The sequence below is a fragment of the Balaenoptera acutorostrata genome, chromosome 8, assembly GCF_949987535.1.
Source record: "Balaenoptera acutorostrata chromosome 8, mBalAcu1.1, whole genome shotgun sequence".
Taxonomy (NCBI): Eukaryota; Metazoa; Chordata; class Mammalia; order Artiodactyla; family Balaenopteridae; genus Balaenoptera; species Balaenoptera acutorostrata.
Window position 1 is genome coordinate 102,249,584 of NC_080071.1, and position 26,681 is coordinate 102,276,264.

Consider the following 26,681-nt stretch of genomic DNA (forward strand, 5'->3'; position numbering starts at 1 on the left):
ACCTGATCCTCCCACGATGCTCAGGCTTTGCGGGCCGTGGCCTCTGTGGGGACCACAAGAACAGTCAGGAAAACCCTCGGCCCAGCCTGCAGCCCCTTCGGCCCGCTGCAGTCGGCCTCCATTACCTTTTCCCGCGCCGCACCGCCCTCGGGAAAATGAAACCTTGTGCCGTCAGCTGAGGCAAAAGGGTATGAGCTTTTTACTAGGCAAAGAGAAAATGCAGAACCGACTCTACATAGCAAAGGGGTGTGTTGCCCCGGCCCGGTCGCCCGGACGCCCCGCCCAGGCCCGCCCTCTCGGCACCGGGGACTACATTTCCCAGAGGCCTCAGCGGCCCCGAGGGGCAGTCCCGTCCGCTCTCCGCTCACACTGAGCGGTGACTGGCTTCCCCGGAGGAGGGCGGGGCCTACCCCAGCCAATGGGTGAGAGGCTCGTTACGGCGGCGGAAGCAGCGGCGCTGGGCTGAGGGGTGGGGGGCAGAGTGCTAGCGCCTCGGCGGCGGCGGCGGCGGGTCCGAGAGCCCGAGGACGCCGGCCCCACAGGCGGAGAGCGCACGAGAGCGAGCTCGAGGCGGCGCGGCGGCCACTCGGCGCAGCACTCAGGTAATGGCGGGACGGGCGCCTGGGAGCGGAGGGGAGGAGAGGGGAGGAGACGAGGGGGCGGGGCGGCCGAGCCGGGCTGCAGCGTCCTTCCCGCTGCGCGTCCCCGGGGAAGGGCAGCGGTCCCTCGTCTCCTGCTGCGCAAACCTGGGCTCTTTTCCGAGCTGAGCACGGAGGTTGGGCCGGCGGCAGAGGCCGGGTGTCCTGTGGCAAGGAAGGGAGAGGCGTCGGGAGGGTTGGGCTGATTCGGGCGTGGGGGCGTGGCGGGCGTGGGCCTTGGCGGGGAAGCTGAGAGGCCGGGGGAGCGCGGGCGGGCGGGCGGCCCAGGGAGTTTGGCTCCTGGAGCAGTTTAAAGTGACTCTCCACATCCGGGCCCTGCGCCCGCCGCTTTCAGACCCTGACCGAGGCGGGGCCTCCGAGCTCCCCGCCCCTTTCGCCTGCGGCGCTTGTCTGCCTCTGCCATTGGCTCAGCCTCGAGAGGTTTGGGCTGCCCCGGCGAGGCTCGCGCCTGATTGGCTGGCAGTCGGCGGGAGGGTGGGGCGGGATCTCAGCGCGCAGGCAGCGCTGGATTGGTGCGGGTCCCGGACTGACGCGCCCGGCGTGGGGCCAATGGGCGGGCGGGGGAGGTAGGGGCAGGTTCGGGGGAAGAGGACTGGAGCGCAGCGGCAGCCGGGCGGCGGGGGTGAGCGGGGCCGGCGGGGCTGGACAGCGGCGGGCCCGAGGCGCGCTGCGGCACGAGTCGTCCCCGCGACCTCGGAGCCCAGCGCTGCCACCGAGATGGGTCCTCTGCGGCACCCCCAGCCCAGCGAGGTGGAATCGGGAGGGGCGGGCGGCGGGCGGCGGCAGGTAAAGGGCACACTGGTCCCGGGGCTCCTCAGAACGCCTGCCCGTCTCCCCAGGGATGGAGTCTCAGAGACCTGGAGTGTCTGGAGATCTGTGTTCTGCGATCTCAGCGGGGGGCTTCAGGGTGGGGGCAGGATTGCGGGCGTATCGGGGATATCGGCTCCTGAGGGAAGAGTGGGGGTCGATTTTAGGGAAAGTGGTGAAGGTCTCGGTTCCCTTTGGCTCAGTGGGGCTCTGTGAAAGGGGCGGGGGAGAAATCCGTCAATGGAGGCCTGTGCAGAAAAGCGTTCGAGAATTCTTTTCGGATCAGGTCTTGATGGAAGGTTTCTGATCCCTTCTTAGGACAGGGCATCTGCCTCCGATTCCTCCTGTGACACACTGATGACAGTTCTGTTCACCTTGGTGTGAGGCTTAAGTCTTTAAAAGGCACATGCCATTTGTCATGAAACTTTACACAGAAGTATATATATTGTGTTAAGACCTGTCACGTGGATGTTATACACAATGTAGTGTCGACTTTTTCTTGTGGCAATCCACAGGTATTGGGGGGCGGTGTCATAATATCCCCCAGCACCACATAAACGATTTTACCATTAATTGAACCTGTGTACATCAAAAACTTAAACAGCTTACACCATTTCTGCACTGTATGTTGAATACAAGTATCATTTTAGATAGATGATGCTACATTTGCTTTTCTAAGGGAAGATGTAGGTACTAAAAATGCTTTACTTTCTCCTTATTGATTCTAATATCAGAATCCAGTAATGACCATATGCCTATGCACTGCAGGTGGAAATGAGTTCTCAACAGTTTCCTCGGTTAGGAACCCCCTCCACCGGGCTAAGCCAGGCTCCTTCCCAGATAGCCAACAGTGGTTCTGCAGGATTGATAAACCCAGCTGCAACAGGTGAGATGTGTGATATTTTTCTATATTGCTTCCTGCTTTAAAAATATTGCCAGTTTTCTAATTTAAAAATAAGCAAATTCTTTGTGGGATTTTAGTAAATACTAGATTATCAAATTTGAAGAAAGGATATACTACAGTCCTAATTTAAATAGGGCTTTCTTTCTTCCTGTTTTAACCACTTGATTCACATGTTCAGAGTATACATGAAACTTATAGTGAAGCACGCCTACAGGAACTATTTCTTTAAATGTATTAATGTGTTCTTATTTAATTAAGGCCCAGAGGTGTAATAATAATGCCATGAGGGAATGCAAAGGTGTGTAAGGCATAGGTCTTGCCTTTCAGGAGCTTACTGTATAGGAAAAGAGATTTTAAAAAGATGTGTATACGCACATATACGCAACTTGGTTTTTAGCTGTATACTTTTTGAATGCTGAAGATCAGTGGCCTCAGCTGGTGATGATTTTGCCCCCCAGGGAATATTTGGCGATGTCTCCATACACTTTTAGGTGTCACAAGTAGGGGGTGCTCTTGGCATCGGATATTTAGAGGCCAGGGATGCTGCTACGTACGCGCCGTTAAGCAGGACAGCCCCCAGCCCCACAGCAGAGTACCTAGTCCAGTCAGCAGTGCTGAAGTTGAGTTACTCCTTCAAGTAATTCTGTATTCCGTGTACCAAGTGGAAAGGTGGCGTTGCCAAGTGAAGTAAGGTACTCCTTTTTTTATTCCTTTCTTTACTGCCTGATTTCTATGTTCCTCATTATGGCAGATGGTACTACCATCTACTTATTGCTCTAACCAGAAACTCAGGCATGGTGTTTAATTGTTCTGTCTTTGTCTCTCACCTGTGAGCTGTGGCCTCCTTCCTATTGCTTCGCCTCCTTCCTGCCAACCTAGTTTTTGTTACAAATTTATTTTAGTTCTCTTTAGACTTGAAGTAACTTTAAGCTACTTGATTCCTCCTGCTTAATAGTAGCTGCTCATATTTTCTGAACAGATGATAAGTTCTCAATCTTCTTGACCTTGGGACTTTACACAGTCCAGTTTTGTTTTGTTTGCCACAGTCTTTCTTCTTCCTGTGCACACTTATTTATCTGGCTAACTCTTTGTTCTTCTTTGAGGTTTCCTCTCAGATGTCACTTTCTCTGGGAAGTCTTTACTGACTCCCATCATCCACTGCAACTCAAGGTCGGGCCTCCTCCTAGAATGAAGGCCAGGACTTTTCTGTCCATGCTCCTTTGTATGTGCTATCCTTGCTACAGGGTAGAGGTCAACAAATTCTTATAGAGCCACTTCAAGTTCCTGACCCCTTAACAAAGATTTTTGACAGTGTTTTATCTTTTGTATGAATTCACCGTGGAATTTTTTTTTTTTTTTTTTTTTTTTTTTTTTTTTTTTTTTTTGGCCAAGCTGCATGGCTTGCGGGATCTTAGTTCCCTGACCAGGGATTGAACCCAGGACACAGCAGTGAAAGCACCAAGTCCTAACCACTGGAGTGCCAGGGAATCCTCACAACAGAATAATTTAAAGGAGCATAGCTAAAGAGAATATTTTTGAACATCTATTTGCAAGAATTATACTGCTTATTAAAAAGGGTATCAATTAGCAATAATTGCCCTCAGACTTTGTTGAGAAGGAAATCATTGATTTAGACCAAAATTGTCTATAATTTTACTTCTGAAATGTGTATGTTGTTTCCTTCAGTTGCTCTAAAAAGAAAATAAAAGTTTTCCTTAAGTAGTTAGATGTCTTTCTATATTTCCTGTTGCTCTTACTGGAAGAAGTAATTTGGGATCCTACGCATGTCAGGATTTCAAGTACATGTTCACAGTACGGAAGTATAGATTACAACCAGTTCTCTTAACTACTGCTTCAAGGTTCTTTTCTGATAAAAATAAACAACTTCAAATACCTAGAAGGAAATGATACATAGTTGCAAAAAGAGCTTAGTGGAAAATGGTCAGTGCCTTATATCTTAAATGAAAAAGTCAAAAATCAAAGTCTTCCTGGACAGATAGGTTTGGGGGAAAGTTATGAAATTGTCCAGTTCCTTTAAACTTTTAATTAGGGGAAAATCTGGGCAGTGGGGAAGGTTAACAATCAGTTGATAATGGAAAGACAGAAGTAAAACTCTTTATTCACAAGCATCACGTATACAGAAAATACGAAATGTTTTTTAAAAGCTGTTAGAACTAATAAGTGAAATTACTAAAGGTTGCAGGATAAAAGTTCAGCGTACAGAAATCAATTATATTTCTAAATACTAGTAATGAATAGTGAAATTTTAAAAATGTCATTTACAGTAGCATTAAAAAAAAAACCCACAAAATACTTAGGAATAAGTTAACAAAATATGTGTATGATCTGGGGTTAGAAAACTATGTAAAACATTGCTGAGAGAAGTTAAAGACCTAGATAAATGAAAAGATCTTTCACGTTCATGGATTGGAAAACTCAGTATTTTCCTTTACCCAAAGGGATCTGTAGATTCAAATGAATCTTAATCAAATTCACATCAGGTACTTTTCTAAAAATTGAATCTAAAATTGAATCTAAAATTTATGTGAAAACCAAAGGACCTAGAATAGCCAAAGCAATTTAGACAAAAAAGAAGAAGAAAGTTGGGGGACTCCACTGCCTTACTTCAAGACTTGGTATAGGGCTTCCCTGGTGGCGCAGTGGTTGGGGGTCTGCCTGCCGGTGCGGGGGACACGGGTTCGAGCCCTGGTCTGGGAGGATCCCACATGCCGCGGAGCGGCTCGGCCCATGAGCCACAATTACTGAGCCTGCGCGTCTGGAGCCTGTGCTCCGCAACAAGAGAGGCTGCGATAGTGAGAGGCCCGCGCACCGCAATGAAGAGTGGCCCCCACTTGCCGCAGCTGGAGAGGGCCCTCGCTCAGAAGCGAAGACCCAACACAGCCATAAATATAAATAAATAAATAATAAAAAATAAGAAAAAAAGAATGTCCAAAAAAAAAACAAAACAAACAAAAAAAAAGACTTGGTATAAAGCTGCACTAATCAAGACAATGTGGTATTAGCATAAATCACTGGATCATTGGTACAAACTAGAGGATCCAGAAATAGACACACACATAATGGTCAATTGATTTTTGATAAAAGTACATAGATAATTCAATAGGGGAATGATAGTCTTTTTAACAAAATAGTGCCAGAACACCAGAATATCCATATGAAAAAAATAAACCTTGACCTTTACTTCCACTATGCACATAAATTAACTCGAAATGTATAGTTATGGACCTAAATATAAAACTTAAAATTTCTAAAAGAAAATATAGGAGAAACTGTTTGTTACCTTAGAGTAAGTAAAAATTGCTTAGGGCACAAAAAACACTGATTAAAAGGAAGTAACTAATACACTGTACTTCATCAACATTAAAAATGACTGCTCTGCAAAAGGCACTGTTAGTAAAATAAAAAGGCAAGCCACCAAATGGGAGAAGACATTTGCGATAAATGTGTCAGCAAAGGACTTACATCTGGAATATATAAAAAACTTGTAACTCAATAGCAAAAAAGGCAAACAGCTTGTTTTTTTGTTGTTAGTTTGTTTGTTTTTAAGGGACGAAATATGTGAATAGACACTTTACCAAAGATGCTATATAAAGGCCAGATAAACACAAAAGATATTCAACTGTATTACTCCTCAGGACAATGCAAATTAAAACCACAGTGAGGAACTACTATACACCCACTAGAATGACTAAAACAAAAAGACTGACAATACCGAGTTTTGACGTGTTTGTCGAGCAAGCAGAACCCATGCATTGGTGGGAATGCAAAGTAATCTAGCCACTTTGGTAAGCAGTTTGGCGCACAGTATGTTAAAAAATTTAACGTAAGCTTACCGTACAACCCAGCAGTCTCATTCCTAGGTATTTACCCAAGATAAATGAAAATGTGTGTCATACATACAGTGACTTCTCCTTCAGTGTTCATAGAAGCATTATTCATAATAGCCAAACCCTGGAAAGAACCCAGATTTTACCAACTGGTGACTGGATAAGCAAAGTTTGGTTTAATCCATACAGTAGAATACTACTCAATGGTAAAAAGAAGCAAACTAGCATTATACACAGTAACGTGGATGAATGTCAAAAGCATTTTACTGAGAGAAAGAAGCCAGACCCAAAGGACCACATACTGTGTGGTTCTATTTCTATGAAATTCCAGAAAAGACAAAGCGGTGGTAGAACCATCAATAGATCAGTGGTTTCTAAGGAGTAGGGGTGGGAGGGAGGGAATTGACTGCAAAGGGGCATGAATGAACTTGTTAGAGTAAGGGAAATGTTCTATGTCATGATTGTGTTGTGATTACAGTACTGAATACATTTGTGAAAATTTAGTTTTATACAAAAAATTAGTAGATTTTATATGTAAATTTTACCTCAGTTAATAATAAAGCTGATTGATTAAAAAATGGATAAGATATGAACATATACTTCACAAAGGAAGATGTATATGAATGGCCTATGGTCACATAAAAAGAATTTCAACATTACCAGTCAGCATGGAAATGTTAATTAAAACCACAATGAGATACCCAGTACACACCCACTAGAATATCTGTGTGTCAAGAATCCGTGAGGATGAGGAACAACTGGACTGCTAATGCACTGCCGGTGGGAACATGAGATAATACAACCACTTTGGAAAGTACTTTGGCAGTTTCAAATAAAGTTTACCATTTGACCCAGCCATTCTGCTCCTAACTTGTTGGTGAGAATGTAAAAAAAAAAAAATCATTGAACTCTCTTTAGAATAGCCATTTTATTGTACGCAAATTATACCTCGATAAAGCGGTTTTAAAAATCAAAATTTTTTAAAAATCTGAATGACCTAGGAGAAGGGTCAATGTATAGCAGAATATAAAATATATTAATCTTTTCTCCCAGCACTTTTTTCCTCCAAGAGAAAATTTCTGATTTTTTTTCCTGAGGAGATCATTGAACAAGGACTCAGAGTACATATGGATATTTATTCTAGAGTTGTAGACAATAGCAAAAATTTGGAAATAACCTAAAAGCTCATCAATGATATAATGGTTTAAAAAGGTATAGTACATCTATTCAATAGAATTTCATTTAGCACTTTTGAAATAATGCGGTGTATATTCTATATTACTTAGCAATTCCACTCTTAGGTGGAATCCAATAGAAATGGTACTGTTCACCAAAAGACAAACACATGAATATTACTAGCATTCCTATTCATAATAGTAAAAAAAACTGAAAACTAACTGGGAGTAAAATGGATAATTTGTAATTTATCCAAGCAGTGGCATACTGTACTGAGAATGAACGAGCTACGGCTACGTGCAATAACACGCACAGGTCTCATACCTGTAAGCGAGAGAGACAAGAACTGGGTGCATTTGTTACGAGTGTATTTATATCAGTTCAAAAACAGACAGCAGTCGCCTACAGCTTTAGAGGTTAGCACAGTGAGTGTCACTGGGAGGGAGAGCGACTGGAATCAGGCTGAGCAGGGGCTTATGGGAACCAGTAGCGTTCTGCTTGTTGATCAGGGGCTGGTAACTCACGCGTTCTCCGTTTGTAAAAGCTCACTGAGCTATACACTTGTCTTTAGGAAGGTTATAGTTAAATAAAAAGTTAAGTAAATAAAAACCCGCCTAAAATTAAGAGCTGAGAAGTGTCTGACGTTTAGCAAAATAGTAACTTGGTGCCTTTAGGGGATAGACTTTGGGAGCAGCTTTACTTTCTTTATAGTTTTCCAAGTAATTAAAATTTTTTACGTAAGTATAATCTTTATGTTCAGAAAAATAATGTCAGTGTTGTTTTGGGAAAATGATAGTGCAAATTAATATTTTCACAGACTCTCCTCTTTCATTACATGAGTTCCTTGATTTTTAATAAATTTTTTTTATCAGTGTGTTCTGAATTCACAGCATTTTAAAATTTATTTTTAGTTTTATTTATTTTTGGCTGCGTTGGGTCTTCCTTGCTGTGCGTGGACTTTGTCTAGTTGCGGCGAGCGGGGGCTGCTCTTTGTTGCGGTGCGCAGTCTTCTCATTGCAGTGGCTTCTCTTGTTGCGGAGCACGGGCTCTAGGCTCACGGGCTCTAGAGCGCAGGCTCAGTAGTTGTGGCGCACGGGCTTAGCTGCTCCGTGGCATGTGGGGTCTTCCGGGACCAGGGATCAAACCCGTGTTCCCAGCATTGGCAGGCGGATTCTTAACCACTGCGCCACCAGGGAAGTCCCAGTTCCTTGATTTTTTTAACTTAATTTTTAAATACGTTACATGTTGTCATGGCCCAAAATTCCAAAAGAAAAAGAGTATACACTGAAAAATATCTCTGCTTCCTGTCCCCCACTCATCCACTTTCTTTCCGTTCAGGCAACCAAGATGCTTTGCAGATATGTTATCCATATACAAATACAAATGTATTTGTATTTGTGTGTATTTTATTTACTTTTTTTCTGTTCTGTACCTTGGTATTTTCATATATTTTTTTCATAATATATATATATTATACATTTTCCCATAATAGTACCTAAAAAGCTTTCTTGTTTTATTTTTATAGTTGCATGGTAGCCTATTGTGTGAGTATACCATAATTTGTATAACCAGTCCCCTATTGATGGACATGTAGGTTTTTCGGTTCCTTTGCTAGTATAAAAATACTGAAACAAATAACTTGTACCTGAGTCATTTTACACACATGCTGTGTATCTATAGGGTACAGTCATGCAAGTGGAATTGTTGAGTCTCCAAGGGTGCATGCATTGTAATAATGATAGAGCTTTACTTGTTCACTCTGTAGGGATTTGGACTGAGAAATTGGTTACTTTTTTTTTTTTTTTTTTTTTTTTTTTTTGGCCGCACCACACAGCATGCAGGACCTTAGTTCCCCGAACAGGGGTCAGACCCGTGCCCCCTGCAGTGGAAGCATGGATTCTTAACCACTGGACCGCTTGGGAAGTCCCCAAGTCACCTTTTTAATATTAGGTTTTTATAACTTTTTAAATATTTTAAATGAAATTGTCTTATATCTTATATTACAATTTCAAGTATTTGAGGTCATTCGATAGTTTTCAGGCCCTTTGTTCATAGGAGTAGGAAATTGCAATATTTAAAACCAGTCCCATGTTCTATAGGTGTGACTTTCCAGTTTGCTATCCATCAGGGGAATTTGGTGCCCAAATTTTCCTTGTTAAGAAAATCTCACAAGGAAATGGTCAGTTTATCAACCCTGAAACTTAACTGCAAGTGCCACTCTTATATGTGCTGTTCTATTATTTGATATCGGAAGGGCATGACACGCTGTTTCACCCTTCATGTCTTCACTAGTCAACGATGAATCTAGTCGAGATGCTGAAGTCACTGCCAGGGAGCACGTGGGTTCCAGCAGCTCCCTACAGCCCCGTGAAGAGAAGCAAGAGCCTGTCGTGGTAAGGCCCTATCCACAGGTGCAGATGTTGTCTACACACCATGCTGTTGCATCGGGCACACCTGTCACAGTGACAGCCCCACCAGCACATCTGACGCCAGCAGTGCCACTCTCATTTTCGGAGGGACTTATGAAGGTAATGGAGAGGTTTAAAATTTCACATTGAACGACAGCTAAAGACTGGCTAGTATTTCTGACAGTGCTCACAGAGTCTTAGGCTGTATCCTAGGATCATAGCTTTTTCTTTTTGACCTATCAGTTCAGCGCCTCTCTGTAACTCAGAGTGCCGCTGTTCTGCAGTGCCTAGTCTCGTGCCGCTGGGCAGTTGGCATCACAGGATCTTTTCTCGTACCCATTTTGACGTTGATTTTATTTCAAGTTATGGGCATGCTAGTGTAGCTTTTATCTTGGAGTGGCACTCTTCTCCAAGGTTTTGTTTTGATAGCTTGCTAATTTGGGTGTATCAGAATATCGCCTTGTGTATTAACCATATGGATATGTGTCAGTTACTGGGAGTTTTGTTTACTTCCACCCAAACTTGGGAGGCAGCACGGTATAGAAGAAAGAATGTGGGCTGTGAGCCATACAGATCTGGGCTTTATTCCCAGTTCTAGTTTTTACTGTCTGTGTGGCTTTAAGCAAGTGACTTAGCCTTGCTTTGTATGTCTCCACATCTGTAACATGGAAATGCTAGCACTTCAATGGAAAGGCTGTGATGCTAAGAGGTAAAATACATAAGGCTTCTGGCATCTTTCCTGGCACTCCCCAGGTTTGATTTGTGTACGTATATAGAATGAAATGCATCACTAGTAAAAAGCTGTTGATATGTTTCGTGTGGTTTTCTGTTTGCAGCCGCCCCCGAAGCCCACCATGCCTAGCCGTCCCATTGCTCCTGCTCCACCTTCTACCTTGTCACTTCCCCCCAAGGTTCCAGGGCAGGTTACCGTTACCATGGAGAGTAGCATCCCTCAAGCTTCAGCCATTCCTGTGGCAACAATCAGTGGACAACAGGTTTTTTTCCTCTTAATTTGCTGATTTTCAAACTGAGATGCCAAACTGTTGATCATTATTTATTGAATGCCAGCAGTACATTAGGCACTGGACTAAATAAAAAATTAACTGGTCACTGGTATCTGCAAGGGGATGAGAGTAGAGCGGACAGAGAAGGATGGCATCGGGAGTAGGACCAGTATGCACCGTGGTCTTGTCATTTAGCCCGTACGTAGTGAGTGTCTGCTGTGTACGAGGCACCACCTGCAGTGTGAGAAGCAGATCTAGATAAGGCAGCCCGTGACCTTGAGGAGCACAGGAGTCCGGTCGTGCTGGGTTACAGGTCCAGAACTCTCGTGGGCTGAGAGCAGCCTCACAGCAGTAGTACTTCTCTAAGCTTATTCTCTGAGGAGAGGGATGTGTACCTCTTGGGCGACTGGAAGGTTCCCTCAGCAGCCTGCCAGTTGTGAACATTTATTTTAAAGTCTCATGTTGTAACTTAATTTTTTTTTTTTGAAATTGCAGTCCTCCTCCATAATATGTATTTGATTTATTTAAATATTTTAAATTACTTACCAATGAAAACTGAATCTCACAACTCACTCCCTTCAAGTTTTTAGGAAAAAAATGGTATTCCAAAAAGATGCACTGTGGTTTTTTTCCTTTTGTCATACTGCTGAGTCCTCCCAGAAGTGCTGGAATGTCCACCTGAGAAGCACTGGCACCAGGGTTGGGCAGGTGTGAGGAAGGGACACTTAGGGGTGAGCTGAAGAACTGACAGGGGAGTGCCCGTTGGATGCTGACTGAATTTACTTAGAAATCCTGGCTAGCATAAAGAATGCATGAGTGCAGTGGCGTGTAAAGGAAGTAGTGAGAATAAGAAAAAATAAGCTATAGGCCAAGACAAAACAAGGGTAAAAGACTAATATTGAAGATGAGAGTGTCTGAAAGTGGACAGTCAAATGTGTCATCAGTGACAGGAATCTAACACCTAGCTAGACTCAAGGCAGTTGACGGGTCCTCCCTGTCCCGTACCACATGCCTGCTGGCACAGGGCATCGTGCAGTGCACTGTGAAAGGAAAGCTAAATGTCCTTTCCCTTGGGGTGCTCACCATCTAAGAGGAACAACATGACCCACATGTGGAGGCAGCTGACTTCCTAGAAGCAATGGCTAAGCACCCGTGGCTAAGACCAGGCACTTGGAAATCACGTCGCCTCCCGTTTCTTGCAGGGACATCCCAGTAACCTGCATCACATCATGACCACGAACGTACAGATGTCTATCATCCGCAGCAACGCACCTGGGCCCCCTCTTCACATTGGAGCTTCTCACTTACCTCGAGGTAAAGGCTGCATGTTTTCTTCAGACTCTTGAAGTGCAGTGACAGGTATACGTTTGGTAGAAGATACAGTAACACAAAGCATATCCAGAATGAGCTTTTTAAAGTTGCAGGGCAGCAGAAATAAACTTAGATTAATGCACATTTTTAGTGTGGCCTAATGGGTGCTTATTATAGTTGTATTGCAACACATATGTGTATATGTGTAAACTCAGAGCAATTGACATTTTCTGTATGGTCTAAAAATTGTCCTTTATACTGAGGAACTCCTGAAAGCTATGGTAGTATAAATATGGGCTTCATTTTTAATAAATAAGTCACAAATGTTAACACTGAGTATTTTTGAAGTTTAGTGAAAATGCTTAGTCAAATCTTTTTATTCACATGGCAATAAGATGAATTTATTCTTCCAATTAAGTGCTGATAGGTTGTAAGGTATTAAATTTAATGAGTTTTTTCAATTACTTGATCAGAAATTGTTACCTTCTATTGGAGAGGATAAAATTATTGTCGGCAAAATCAGGCGAACGAATACTCTCTCTCAATGTAACTTAGTGGTTCTCAGAGTGAGGTTCACAGACTGCAGGGGGATCTGTGTGAGGTCGAAACTAAGACATGTGCCCTTCTGTCAGTGCTGATATTGGCACTGATGGTGCAAAGGCAGTGGTGGTTCAAGTGAACTCTCACTGGTGGTTAAACTGCTGCAGCCTTGGCTTGAATCAGGGTAATAGCAGCACCGTGCTGTGCTTCACTGCTACATACTTGCAGTTTAAAAAAAAAAAAAAAAAAAAGCCAGTTTCATTTAAGAGCAGCCTTGAAGAAGCAATACAGATTATCAGTCTTCTGAAATCTCAGCCCTTGAGTGCACGTTCTCTTAATTTTCTGTATGATGAAATGGGAAGTATACATAAAGCACTTAAGCTGAATACTGACATACTGAGCTTATAGGGAATATAATTGTAGCTATTTAAATCATGAGCCCGGAAGCCATACTAATGAAAAAAATTACTGTTTTTCCAGGTGCAGCAGCTGCTGCTGTGATGTCCAGTTCTAAAGTAACCACGGTCCTGAGGCCGACCTCCCAGTTGCCAAATGCTGCTGCAGCTCAGCCGGCAGTGCAGCACATCATTCACCAACCAATCCAGGCACGCCAGGGTTGTGGGCAGCCAGCCGGCAAGCGTTAAGCGCCTACTCTGAGTTATTCACTGCTTGGCACTGTGCGAGTCCTTGAACCTCAAGCGACTTCGGATCTAGTTGCCAAGATGTAGAGCGGCCTGAATTATATACAGTGTCATGTGATCCGCTGTAGGAATTTAGGAGAGAGGTAGTAAGGGAAGGCTTTTGGTTGGGATGGGTGTGGCAGTGGGGATTCCGAGACGTGAAGGGCACGTGTTGAAGGGGGGCAGCCCTCTGAACAAGGCAAGGAAGATAGTGGTGGTTGTACACAATGTGGAGTAAAGACTAGTTAGAACTAAGGGATTCTAGTTTGGATCGGGGTGTGTGAACCCCTAAACATTTTATGCACATATATATGCTTTTTGAGGAAGACGGTCCATGCCTTTCAACTTTTTTCAAGGAAATCTGTGGCCTCAGTACTACTGAAGTATAACGTGTTACTGCGTGATACCGTGTCTGTCTCTGAATTCGGGACTCTAAGATGAAGACTGTCAACTTGATTTTGTGCAAAGCAGAGAGCTACTGTGTCTTTGGAATATACTGATATATGGTCAAAGAAATATCTTTGAAAGATTAATCTTGCTGAATTGTGTACAGAAGGTAGAAGTTCAGTGCCTTTGGGGCCAGACTGGTAGCATGTATGAAATAGCTGGGTTTAAGGTACTACGGAAGAGTGCTGACTGGGACGTGGGGTAAGATATGTCTAGCCTGGAGCTTTCACATTAAACAAAATGAAAGACCTTGCTAGTAATAAAACACATTTGGAGACTGATTAGGGCCCCAGGAGTATAATGGTAGGAAGAGTTGGAGAAAGAGGAGAACCAAGGTCAGGAGCTCAGTAGTGAGGAGGACAGCACAGCAGTCCTAGTGTGAGAGGACAGGCCGTGAGAGCAGCGCCAGGGGGACGAGGTCTGCAGGTGAGAAACAGATCAAGAATGGGCAGAGTTTGCTGAGTTAACCTGCACGTGGCAGGAGCAGGAAAGAAGGACTACTTACTCAGAAGAGCTCAGATGACTGGAGAATCTGACAGTGGGCAAGCGGGTGAAGCCCAGTGTGGAACTCGTTTGTCAGGTGAAGATTTTACACACAGATGTAGGGGTAAGGGAAGTGTATCCATATGGAAACATCTAGAAAGCATCTGGGCACCCTGCACCTTCCGCTGGTAAAGAATGCTGTTACCACGTGTTTGCCTTTTTTGCCCTCAGATGGCATGAGAGCCAGCATCCAGTTCTAAGTAGGCCCTCTGTGGAAAGCCCTAGGTTGTGTTGCCATGAAAGTGTCTACTCCAGGACCAGCGACAGCTCTGTGGGAACTAGAGCTGAAGGGCTAGATTCCAGTCTGTACTAATCGTAGGACAGAATTTTGAGTCTGGTCATATTCGAAAAGGAGGGGCTTGTGTACTGTCCAACCAGAATTGGATTTTTTGGGATAATTCTGGCTCTTGGCCTTCTAACAACCTATCTGGAAAGAGAACTCGGTAATGAGAATGGTGAGAATTTATTTTCATTGGGACATAAACGCCCTTATTTCGAGGCCCAGTTTTCAAATTATACTTGCAGTGTTTTTGGCATACTATATTTTGCTTTTGTTTTCAATGAAATATGTTTTTCTCTTCTCTTGGTAGTCTCGTCCACCTGTGACCACCTCTAATACCATCCCTCCTGCTGTGGTAGCAACTGTGTCGGCCACCAGAGCTCAGTCTCCAGTCATTACTACAACAGCAGCCCATGCCACTGATTCCGCACTTAGGTATATTCGGGGGTTTGAAGATCAGCCATCCTGCCATCCTCCCTTCTTCTCTCCCCTTTTCTTTTCCTTCCTTCATTCAACTCAATAAATATTTATTGAGTGCTTTTTTCTTTTTTTTAATGAGCTGTTTTGTGTTCTAGACACTGAGGGTAAAGCAGTGAACAAATAAAAAGAAATTCTTGCCCTCATAGAGTTTCTGTATGTAGAAACTGTGGCTGGAGACATACAATAAAAAAATATATAGTTCTTTAGGTGGCAAAGAGTGCTTTGGGGAAAAATTAGGTAGGGCGAATGGGATTTGGAGTGACAGGGTAGGCAGTGCGGGGAGCTTACTGTGTCATATAAGGTGATCAGGAAGGGCTTCGTTGATAAGAATGCAGTTGAACAGAAAATGGAAAGATGTGAAATGAGCCATATGGCTGTCTGGGATAAGAGTGTTCTAGGCAGTGGGAACAGTAAGTGCAAAGGCCCTGAGACAGGAGTATGTTTACCGCATAAAGGGGCAGCAAGAGGCTAATGGTAGGAGAGTGGCCAGAGATTATTTTAGGAGGTAGCAAGGTCCCCAGGTCATGCCGAGCCTTATGAACCACTGTGAGGATTTGGCCTGTGCTGGGGGGGCAAATGGGAAGCTTTAGCACAGTTTGGAACAGAGCAGCACCATGATCTGAAGTAGCTGCATCAGCCTGGTTGCTGGAGAGAGTAGGCTGTGGGAAGGCAAAGTTGGAAGCAGGTTGTTGCGAAGAGTATGGCAGGAATCCAGGAGAGATGGTCGTTGGAGGTGGAAAGATGTGGTTAGATTCTGAATAGAACTTTGAAGATAGCGGAGGGGATTTCTGAGGAATCACGTACAGGGTTATTAGAGAATGAGAACAGTCAGGCTTATGCCAGGGCCGGTTGGCTGTGCAGCTGGGAGAGCGGAGTTGCCTAAACTTGGGATGGGGAAGAATGGGAGGAGTAGGTTTGGGGAGGAATTCCAGACTCTGGTTTGGGGCATGTTTAAGGTTGTGCTGACTTCTGAGCACCCAAGTGGAGGTGTTGAGAAGGCTTAATATATGAGTCTGGAGTCCACAGAAGAGTTTGGGAGGAGGTGATTTAGGAAGGCAATGTAGATGGGGAGGAGGTTTATGACAGAGAAGATGGCTCCCAGTTGAGAGGGTTGTCGAGGGAAGCAGCGTTCTCAGGGAGAACCAAGATTCATTAGGGTAGGAAGATAGTGGATATATTCACAGAAGAGGTTGAGGATACAGGAGATTTTGCTAAAGATGGATTGTGAGTCCAGAGGGTATAGTAGAAAGGTTGGGTGGTTGAGAAGTGAAGCCAGTACAGTTAAGAGATTTACAGAGCCATACAGGGAGAGAGCCTGGTCGATGAGGGATGGTCTCTGATGCTTCTTGCGAGTGACACAATCAGGGGTGAAGACATCAAGGTATTTGTCCTCACGACCCCGAAGCGTATTGTGCTGGGGAAGCTGTGAAAGTTGGGGAAGGCAGTGGCGTGAGAGTCTTGCCGGGAGCATGCAGTGTTCCAGCGGTCTTTCTTGATGCTTGCCATCGAGTATGTGGGTGCCGGGGAAAGAGCCTTCGGCAATATGAACAAGAAGTGATGCACTGGACAAAAGCAGGGATAGGGCATGGAGAACAGAGCTGTCGGGAACTGGAGACCATCCGGAAGACTTGCCTACCAGTCGGAAGCAGTCTGAGATGCCTCTTTGGTTTCCTCCTTGCTTGACCAAGTAAATGAAAAAGAAACAAGGGAAAGAAAGCAGATTTATTTATTTATTTATTTATTTTTGGCTGCATTGGGTCGTTGCTGCACGCGGGCTTTCTCTAGTTGCAACGAGTGGGGGCTACTCTTCATTGCGGTGTGCGGGCTTCTCGTTGCGGTGGCTTCTCGTTGCAGAGCACAGGCTCTAGGCATGTGGGTTCAGTAGTTGTGGCTCACGGGCTCTAGAGCGCAGGCTCAGTAGTTGTGGATCACGGGCGTAGTTGCTCCGTGGCATGTGGGATCTTCCCGGACCAGGGCTCGAACCCGTGTCCCCTGCATTGGCAGGCGGATTCTTAACCACTGCGCCACCAGGGAAGCCCCAAAAACAGATTTTAAAGAGAAGGTTAAGTTTTGTGATACTGAGTGTATCTGTGGTAACAGGTAGTTGAAGAGATGTCTGTGCTTGAGAAGTCATTAACGCGGGCTACAGTTAACGCTCTAGGTATCTGAGTCTACCCAGCGGGAATAAATACAATGAGAAGAGGGCCCAGAACAGAGCTCTGAAGAAAATAACACTTACGTGCAGAGTAGTGCCTAGGACTTAACTTTAACCACCAGCTCTGTCACTTACTAGCTGTGTGCCATCAGGCAAGTGTTTTTAGCTTCCCTGATCCTCAGTTCCCTCTTCCATAAAACGAAGACACTTTACTTCTCGGTAATTGAATACATTGCCGGAGGTACAAAGAGACACGACAGCCCAGCGTAAAATAGACTGTGTTGTTCATGTTAACTTTATAGTACCTTCGAAAAATTAATATATTCAGATGATACGATGAAATTCAAAAGGTATAAATGTGTATACGGTGAAAACGAGGGTTAGTTTTTTTTTTTTAAACCATGTTGTTGAATTATCTTTTCCGGTTTATTGTTTTTACTGAAAAATAGATATTGGATTTTGTCATATGTTTTTAGCATATAACTGTATTTTCACTCCTGAGACAAATATTACTGTGTGCCTCGTCTGTGCCAGTCAGTGCTCTAGGCACTGGAAGTACACCAGGGAGTTCAACAGGCAAAACCCTAGTGGTCAGATGCTTTTCCTACTCGAATTGTCTGTAACTGTGACAGACTCCTCATGTCTGACTTCCTAGCTAATGGATGTACTGACGGGCGTTTTGGCATATGTTGCATGTTTGTGATGGTGTGCCTTCAAGGTGTGTTCCTGGAAGTGGGAGTGCTAGGTGAAAGAGTGAAGAGTCAATGTCTCAATTTCCTCACCTAGAAAATGGCAGTAATATTACCTCCCTTGATATGGAAGTTAATATATAAATATTAATATGTAAATATGTATATATTAATATTAATATATAAAGTACTTAATGCATGCCTGACATGTAATGGTCATTAACACTTGTTATGTATTAACCCTTGTTATTTTTCATTAGAGTAAATGAAAATCAAAGACTAGTATAGTCTATGCTTTCAGAAACACTTAACATATCTAAATACTTAATAGAAATGCTCTTTTGGGGGTATATTTTTGTATGAGCTGGACCTCTTAAAATATGAGCACGTTTAAGTTTGAATTTAGGAGATCCTTTCCGGGTGATTCTGTTGGCATTCTTCTTTGTTACAGGTATCTTCAGAATTGTTCCCATAATTAGATTCCTCCATCCTAAAATTTGTGATTATTTTAATTATGTATACACGTATCTCTCTGAATGCATTTCATTGTAAATGCTGGGAGTGGGCAGCTTTCACTGTACTCTGGTGACCTAAGTCATCAACTATTAAAAATCCAGTCTTCAATAGTAGGCTTTCTCCTCAGTAAGTTCCACCAAGTGTCATAGTTGCACCTAGGACCAGGTCTGATCTTAAAGCATTTTGAGAGAGGATCCCTGTGATGAAACCATTGGTTAGTTTGGATACGTGAGGTCCCAATCACATTTCACCCTTACGGCTCAACTTTTCACGTTTTCTTCTTCCTGATTTATAATCACGTGGTTCCAAAATACAAAAACATAAAAAGGTATTCAGTAGGGAGTATCACTCCTCTGTCGCATGTCTACCAAGTTCCTATGTTCCTTTCCCTTTGCCTTTGTAAAGTAACATGTTTATAGCTTTTGGGGTATCCTTCCAATGTTTCTTAAATACAGTCGAATTCACTGTAATTCATCTTAATTCACTGTTAAGATGCAATTCTTAACTTTTATCCTTTTTACCCCCAAAATTGTTTAATTCATAGATTCCTAAGCTGCCCTCTTATTGCAGCCAGCAATGTGTCAGTCTCATGATTCGTATGTTCCTCTTTGGGTTTTTTTCATATAACAACATATGTTGAAAGCTTTCCATTTCAGTACGTGGAGTTTCGTTGTTCTTTTAGCAGTAGTATGATGACCCATCGTGTAAATGGATTTGAGGTTCTTTTCTATACTTTACTATCATAAATAATATTGCAGTGAATAACTTTATACTCTTGTCATTATGCATGTGTGCAAGAATATCTGTAGGATAAATTCCCAAAAGTGATCAGAGGGTATATGTGATTGTAATTTTGATACCTATGTCTTATTGCCTTCCATTGGGTTTGTACCAATTTATACTCCCTCCAGAATATTTAAAAGTGCCTGTTCCCTTACAGCTTGAACAACAGAGTACCCTGTCAGTTTTTTGGATTTTTGCCAATCTGATAGGTGAACGATGATATATCAGTGTCTTTTGAATTACATTTCTCTTCCTCTGATTAAGACTTAGTCTTTTCCCTTTGTTAAGGGGCCATCTATGTTTTCTTTTTAGTCAAACTGACTATTCATATACTTGGGCTGTTTTTTTTTTTTTTTTGGGCCTGTTTTTTTTTTATTGGGCTGTTATTTTTCTCATGGATTTCTAGGAGCTCTTCGTATATTAAGATTACAGTTTCACCTATGAGTCTTTTTTTTTTTTTTTTTTTTTTTATATTTTATTTTTGGCTGTGTTGGGTCTTCATTTCTGTGCGAGGGCTTTCTCTAGTTGCAGCAAGTGGGGTCCACTCTTCATCGCGGTGCGCGGGCCTCTCACTGTCGCGGCCTCTCTTGTTGTGGAGCACAGGCTCCAAACGTGCAGGCTCAGTAGCTGTGGCTCACGGGCCTAGTCGCTCCGCGGCATGTGGGATCTTCCCAGACCAGGGCTCGAACCCGTGTCCCCTGCATTGGCAGGCAGATTCTCAACCACGGCGCCACCAGGGAAGCCCCCTATGAGTCTTTTTACTTTGCTTATAGTGTGTTTTACTGTGTTAGGAGGTTTGCTTATTGGTTTACAGAGTCAAATTTCTTGATTTTTTTATAGCTTTTGGATTTTGAGAGCTTTTAATTGTTAGGAAGCTCTCCCCCACTCCAAGGCTATTAAAGAATTCTGTCTTTTCTTCATGTACTTCTTTATTTTCCATTAAACCTTTCATCATTTTCATATTTATCCTGGTGTACTGTGTGAAGTATGGGTCTAATTTTATTTTTTCCAAATGGCTATGTCATCTTCCTAGCATCATTTATTAAATAGCCCATTCTCTCCCCTCTGTTTGAGATGTCAACTTTGATACACTGTCAAGTTTTCTTACCATTTTTGCAATTTCAGTAGCATGCTTCCCGGTTAATTTGACATGCCGTCTATGTTGATATCCCTTTCAATTATGAGGCAGTCATAACTGTAACTTTATCTTCTGGTAAAGGATGATATAAAATTGGGGGAAGGAAGTCAGTGCTTCAAGGTCACAGGTTAAGCTTCCGTTAATCAAGGTTTTCTGTAATATTACCTCATAACAGTTAGAACCTTAGTTCATATCTTCAGCTTTGTTCACAGAGTGAAACGTGTTCGTTATAGTAATGTTTACTCGAGATGGTCAGAGAGTGTTGATTAATTATATCGAGGATACTCAGTATGACTAAGGGTTAATTTATTTGGTTCATGGTACATGTTGATACCTTTTAAAATGAGGCTTACGGCAGTTTCAGGAGAGAAACTCGATGGGCAGTTAACTTCATTGGTTCACCTGTGGACTTCACAGACCTGTGAAAAATAAAACTCTGACTGTGACCCAGCACCAGACAGTAAGTGGCCTTGACTGCCTGCATTGTGTCTGGAGACAAGTCCTAGATCGTAATGTCTTTTCTGTCTTCCCAGTCGGCCAGCTCTGTCTCTCCAGCATCCACCGTCTGCAGCGATTAGTATTCAGCGTCCTGCCCAGTCGCGGGATGTGACGACAAGAATCACACTGCCATCTCACCCTGCGCTAGGGACACCAAAACAGCAGCTCCATACCATGGCTCAGGTAAAACCAGAGATGAAGAGCCATCTGTTTACTCTGTGGGTTAAAACCAGAACTGTGCAAAACTCGCTAAAAGCCTGGCAATATCGAAGGCAGTGATTGCGTTTAAGCGGGATTGGGTGGGAGATGTTCTTGTTTCTAACTGTGTTGTGGGGTGTCCCCCCCACAGAAAACGATCTTCAGCACTGGCACACCGGTGGCTGCAGCAACGGTAGCACCTATTTTGGCAACGAACACCATTCCTTCCGCAACCACGGCTGGTAAGTCGGCAGCCCTGCTCTTCCTGCCGGGGAAGAAGGAGGCATAAGGCGTGGGTTCATTTTTTATTTCTCAGCTTCAGGCAGAGAACAAGAGTTAGGTTAGAAAAATTCTCTTACTTTTTCCCAAGAGCTTTTCTTGGGTTTTTGAGAATCTGTAATGTGTGCAGAGAGGCCATTGTTGAAGAATTTCCCTTCTTCTCCTGTTCCAGGATCGGTGTCACACACACAAGCTCCCACGAGTACAATTGTTACCATGACAATGCCCTCACATTCATCCCATGCTACAGCAGTGACCACCTCAAACATCCCGGTTGGTAAGTGGCGTGCAGCCTGCAGACGGAAGCTTACAAGGAATTTTTCAGCCCCGCTGACCAGGTCTTCATATAGCTGGCTAGTGTTGATTTTTTTTTTTAATTGTTAATTTTCAAAGCAACACTGACTTTAACTTTGAGTATTATTTCATATACAGATTTGGCATTTTGATGGTAGGGGGAGAAAAAAGAAGATAACCGTCTCTGAGAGCTCAAAGTAAACTACTTAAACTCCACTTTTGACTTATTCATCAACCTTTATCTTTTCTATGTTTACCTTTTAAAAAAGTAAGTTAACTTTACTGATAAAAGTTTGACAAGAACAACAGGAAAAGCAAGAAAGAAGCAAAGATCTGGAGTGAAGAGACCTTGTACACTGACAGATTGTTCAGGAAAAATCTCTGGGTGATGCAACAGTGGGAAGAATGCTAACCCTCAAGTCACTTCCCCGAGGTTCTTATCTGGGTGCCACCCAAGGTACTTCATGACCATCCTAAAATTCCTTCCAGGCTTTGTTTATTCCCCTTTTAAATATGTGTATATTTTCAGTATTAAAACATCTTTGAAAAGTTTCTGGCAGCCAAACTTTAGTGATCAAGAGCAGGGATTGGCAAGCTTTTTCCGTAGAGCCGGATCGTAAGTGCTTTAGGTTCTGCAGGCCTCGTGGGTGTGTGCAACTACCTAGCTATGGACAATATGTAAACAAATGGGTGTGGCTGTGTTTCAGTTAGATTTTTTTATGGACACAGAAATTTGAATTTCATGTCATTTTCAGGTGTCACAAAATAGTCTTCTTTTGATTCCCCCCCACCCCCCGCCATTTAAAAGTGTGAACCCATTGTTAGCTCATGGGCCAAAACAGGCATCAGCAAGGTTTGGCCGGCAAGTTGTCGACGCCTGTCGTCAGAGCTGATAGCTCACTGTCACAGCTTCCAAAGCAGAGGCTGTGGCCTGTGAGACAGAACACTTCCGTCTTTAACCCACAAGCCACAGGTGTTAGTTTCTAGTGTTCCCTACGCCTCGGTTCTGTAACAGGGAGTGTACCATCTTACTCTCCTTCACGCCCAGAGATGTGGGGCAGCTGCCATGTTTTTAACCTGCTGTCCTTCTAGAAGTAAGACTGCCTTTTGTGGGAGGACGCACTGACATACTCGATGGTCAGAAGTCTGGTGACCAGACACAGAAGTGTCCCCCTCCCTGCTGTGTCCCAGCACTGGGGTGGTCCCTCCCTCCCTGCTTCCTTCCTTTGCATGTGTGACAGGCTGCAGCTTCCACAGCCCTCCTAGCAAACTTTGAGGGCACTTTTCCAAAATAACGGTAGGACCCAGGACACCCTTGCTCCTCTTTTAAATAACTGGGCCATTCCAGCCCTTAAATTGGTACTCAGCCCCACAGATGGCTTTTAGCAGAGAAAATAACTGCGGTCTTTCTCACGTTACTGCTCACTCCAGCTTGGCATTGGAGAAACCAAACTTCTGTCACACCCTCTGAATTTAATCTCACTTCTGTGAAGTCTGGCGGTGGGGGTGGGGGTTCGGCATTACAGCACTTTGGTTGAAAAAGATCGTTGATGTTCCATGTTGTCATTTCAGGCTGTTTTCTGGCTATACCTAACAGTGTCATCAGTTATCCGCAGCGCTGTCAAGTCAGGGCCAAGCCCCTTCTTTTCATCTTTATAGTCGAGAGTCTCACTAGGGAATGTGTAGCTATGAAGAAAATCAGACCAGTAAAGAGGGGCAGCGTACCCTAGGGGGCTGCCTGGTTGCGTCTTGAACCCTCTCTGTGGAGAATTATTTAGAGATCAGTTCTTGTTAATGTCGCTGTCTTCCTAAGAGTAACACTGTGGAAGTAAACTCACTGAAAGTAGCAGGAGACAAATAATGTTCATTCATTTGGCTAAAACTACCAACTTCTTACCTGTCCTAAGTTACTGTATTGCTGTGTTCTCTAACTCCGCAGCTCATTTATCTTTGAATTTTTACCATTTACTAAATTCTAGATATGAAAATCATTTGACAGAAGTGTCCATACAGATTTAAACATCTACTTAGTGTGATTGCTTTTGTCGAAGTTCCATCAGGTTTATGCTCTAGTTTTGTTTTCCTCTTGTGTAGTAACCCAGATATTTGTTACATCATAATGGGATCCCTGTACAGAAAGGCCTCAGTTGAGAAGGGAAACCTGATATTAACCCTAGAGCATTGATTTTCAAGTTGAGGGCATAAGAGCTATATTAAAATCACCTAAGTGGCTTTTTCTAAGTGTCACTTGCTTTCTCCAGGTGAGATTAGATATTGAATTCACCCATTGTTATTAATAGGAATGTGTTGGATCAGGGGAAAAGCCTGATAACCCCAAGCATAGGGTTTTCACCTGCAATGAATGCCCGTTTCCAATAGAATGCCACCCTTATTTTCTCCACACATGACAGTGGTCTCAGAATTATAAAAAGCAGAATCAGATGATCGCAGCCTACAGAAAACAGGGATTATCTTTGAAAATAGCCCCAACTTATGATTTCTGCATTATGTTTTTCCTGAAGTTTTTTTATTCTAAATAATTGAGGATGTATGGCCCTTTTAATTAGGAAAAAGTGAAGGTATGATTCATGTGTGTGTGTGGTTACCATCTGATGCTTAGCTACTCTGCCAAACACAGCTGCTTTTTTATTGGAAGCATAATTTTCTCCTACCTTTTATGGGCACAGTGAAAACACAGGCTTAGTCACTTTTCCCTCAGCACCCTCTCGACTGACTACTGATGGAAAATACATCATGCCAGCTTCTCTCTGCGTTAGCCAGCAGAGGCCATCCTCGCTGGTCAGACTGGGCATCTCACCCATCATCCTGCAGAAACTTCTCCAGCTGCCTCCCTCAGAAAATATCTGGGCCCGGGGGGGTTGCTGCTTACCTTTGGCGTTCAGTGTGCTGCACCTTGGGTAACGTGGTGGCGTCCTCCCAGTCTCTAGTGTTTGTGTGCCTGCCATTCGTATGACTTGGGTCTTTACAGATAGAATTAAGTTTGAAAACTGTATGATCATTTTGATTTTGCCATAAAATATTATGCAAAGTCACAGGACACTCAGAAGACTTTAGAAATTAAGTGATTTTTTAGAGAAGGCCTCCTCATAGATGAGGAAACTAAGACTTGGAAATTAAAATGACCTTCTCATTACTTACTAGCTACATAATTACTAATTAGTTATGGGCCCCTGAGAAGAATCTAAGGTATTTGCCATTTCTGTATTCAAATTTTTGTTGATTTTTTTTTTTTTTTTTTTTAAGTTTTCTCCTTTAAAAAAAAAGGTCTCCAAGAAGCCAGGTCAGGGGAAAAGGGCCTAGTTGCTGATGTTTTTGATGAAGTATTAATGTTGAACCCTGCTTTAACAGATAGCAGTGTAAATATATCAGTGGATTATTGGATTGAAATAATTCAGTTGAACCATAGGTACTCATCTTTTCATTTTTTATTTTGATGAAAACTAGAAATCCAGGCTTCTTATTACTGTTTGCATTCTTAAGACTGTTGCCGGCCAAGAATGTTCTGGCACGCCAGTGAAAGCACATGAGCGGTCATGTAATTGGATGATACTTTTCGTAGCTAAGGTGGTGCCTCAGCAAATCACACATACTTCTCCTCGGATCCAAGCCGACTACCCTGCAGAGAGGAGTAGCCTGATTCCCATTTCCGGACATCGAGCCTCTCCAAATCCCGTGGCTATGGAAACCCGAAGTGACAATAGGTAGGAGGGAATGTGCCCCACCGTGGCACGAATTGTTTTGATTTCTCAGTGAAACCAATTGTCCCACAAATATGGCATGTATTTCCTTATTTTCAGTTTTTCCCCCTGAAAATCTAATACATTGTGTCATTTCTTTAATTTTATGAAACTGTGCTGTATTTATTCATTCTCCTTTTGATGAGTGTTCTAGTATCTTTTTTTTGACTTGTGTACTTCTCTTTTTAATTTATTTTGAGCCATTTTGAGTGTAAGGGTGGCAGCATCGTGACCCCTTATCCCTAAGTATTTCCATTTTCATCTCTAGAGAGCAAAGCTGTTCTTACTTAACCACAGTACGGGTATCTGAAACGATCCTTTAGCTTTCCATTCTCTTTCATGCTTTGAAATTTTTGAAGAGTATACATAGGCCATTGTTTTTTGCAGAATATTCTTCAATTTGGGCTTGTCGGATTGTTCCTCGTAGTTAGATTGAGGCTGTGCATTTTTGAAGTGAATACCAGTAGGTGATATGTTCTTCTCACTGCTATTACATCAGAGAGCTCATGCTCTCCCTTTGTCCCATTAATAGTTATCTCAACATTAATTACTTAACGAAGGTGATGGCAGATTTTTCTGCTGTAAAGGTGTACTTTTCTTTTTTGTAAATAACTAATTTGTGTGGAAATACCTTGAGACTGTAAATGTCCTTATAAGCTTTCACTCAGTAGTTTTGCTTCTATTGATGATTCTTGGCTGAATCAGTTGATGGTTGCAATGTGATGGTTGCAAGATAGTGACTTGTTCGATCATTTCGTTGATATTTATCAGTTGACATTCTGATGTAAAGAAAGTTCATCTATCCCCATTTATTTATTTTGCTGTGTATTTTATTTTTGAACATCTGCATGGGCTCATGGATTTGGTTTTATTTATTCATAATTATAATCTATTACTGTCATCTATTTCGATGCTCAAATTGTCTCCAGGTTCGTCCTTGGGAGCCCCTTCAGACTAGTTCCTGGGTTTTGCTATGTCCTGGTCATTCTAGCCCTTCCTTACTTCTCACCACATTAAGATACTTGAAACTCTTCCTGAACTTGGTCCCTCTGAGCCCTGGAATCTGCCATTTCTCCAAGGAGCCCTGGTTCCTTTGCATCATTTAGAAACTAAGATCTAGCCATTAGCTCTGTTTGTTGTTACTGGATTGTCACTTCTTCTAGGCCCTTTCAGCAGGCAGAGGTAGGAAGTATATAACATTTTAAAGACTAAGTACATTCTGGTATCTCTGGTCCAGCCCCATTACCTCCCCCATTCTGTATTTGTATCTCCCTTCTCCCACCCCA

At 43.1% G+C, this 26,681-nt stretch overlaps 1 protein-coding gene across 7 annotated transcripts in view; it reads left to right on the plus strand.

Annotated features, from left to right (window-relative positions):
• The first annotated feature begins 439 nt into the window (after positions 1-439).
• SAP130 (Sin3A associated protein 130) overlaps positions 440-26,681 on the plus strand; it is a 73,640-nt gene continuing 47,398 nt past the window's right edge. For 2 of the 7 annotated variants that reach the window (XM_007182872.2, XM_007182871.2), the window contains exons 1-11: positions 440-602; positions 2,235-2,352; positions 9,687-9,922; positions 10,639-10,797; positions 12,009-12,120; positions 13,138-13,262; positions 14,918-15,042; positions 20,902-21,049; positions 21,216-21,306; positions 21,516-21,620; positions 25,218-25,359. In XM_007182872.2, coding sequence (XP_007182934.1) covers positions 2,241-2,352; positions 9,687-9,922; positions 10,639-10,797; positions 12,009-12,120; positions 13,138-13,262; positions 14,918-15,042; positions 20,902-21,049; positions 21,216-21,306; positions 21,516-21,620; positions 25,218-25,359 — 1,355 coding nt within the window. In that variant the 5' untranslated portion in view covers positions 440-602; positions 2,235-2,240. Of the gene's footprint in view, positions 603-720; positions 776-1,241; positions 1,282-2,234; positions 2,353-9,686; positions 9,923-10,638; positions 10,798-12,008; positions 12,121-13,137; positions 13,263-14,917; positions 15,043-20,901; positions 21,050-21,215; positions 21,307-21,515; positions 21,621-25,217; positions 25,360-26,681 lie in introns of those variants that run through there. The other 5 variants (XM_028166704.2, XM_007182870.2, XM_057551395.1 and 2 more) reach the window with 5 other exon arrangements.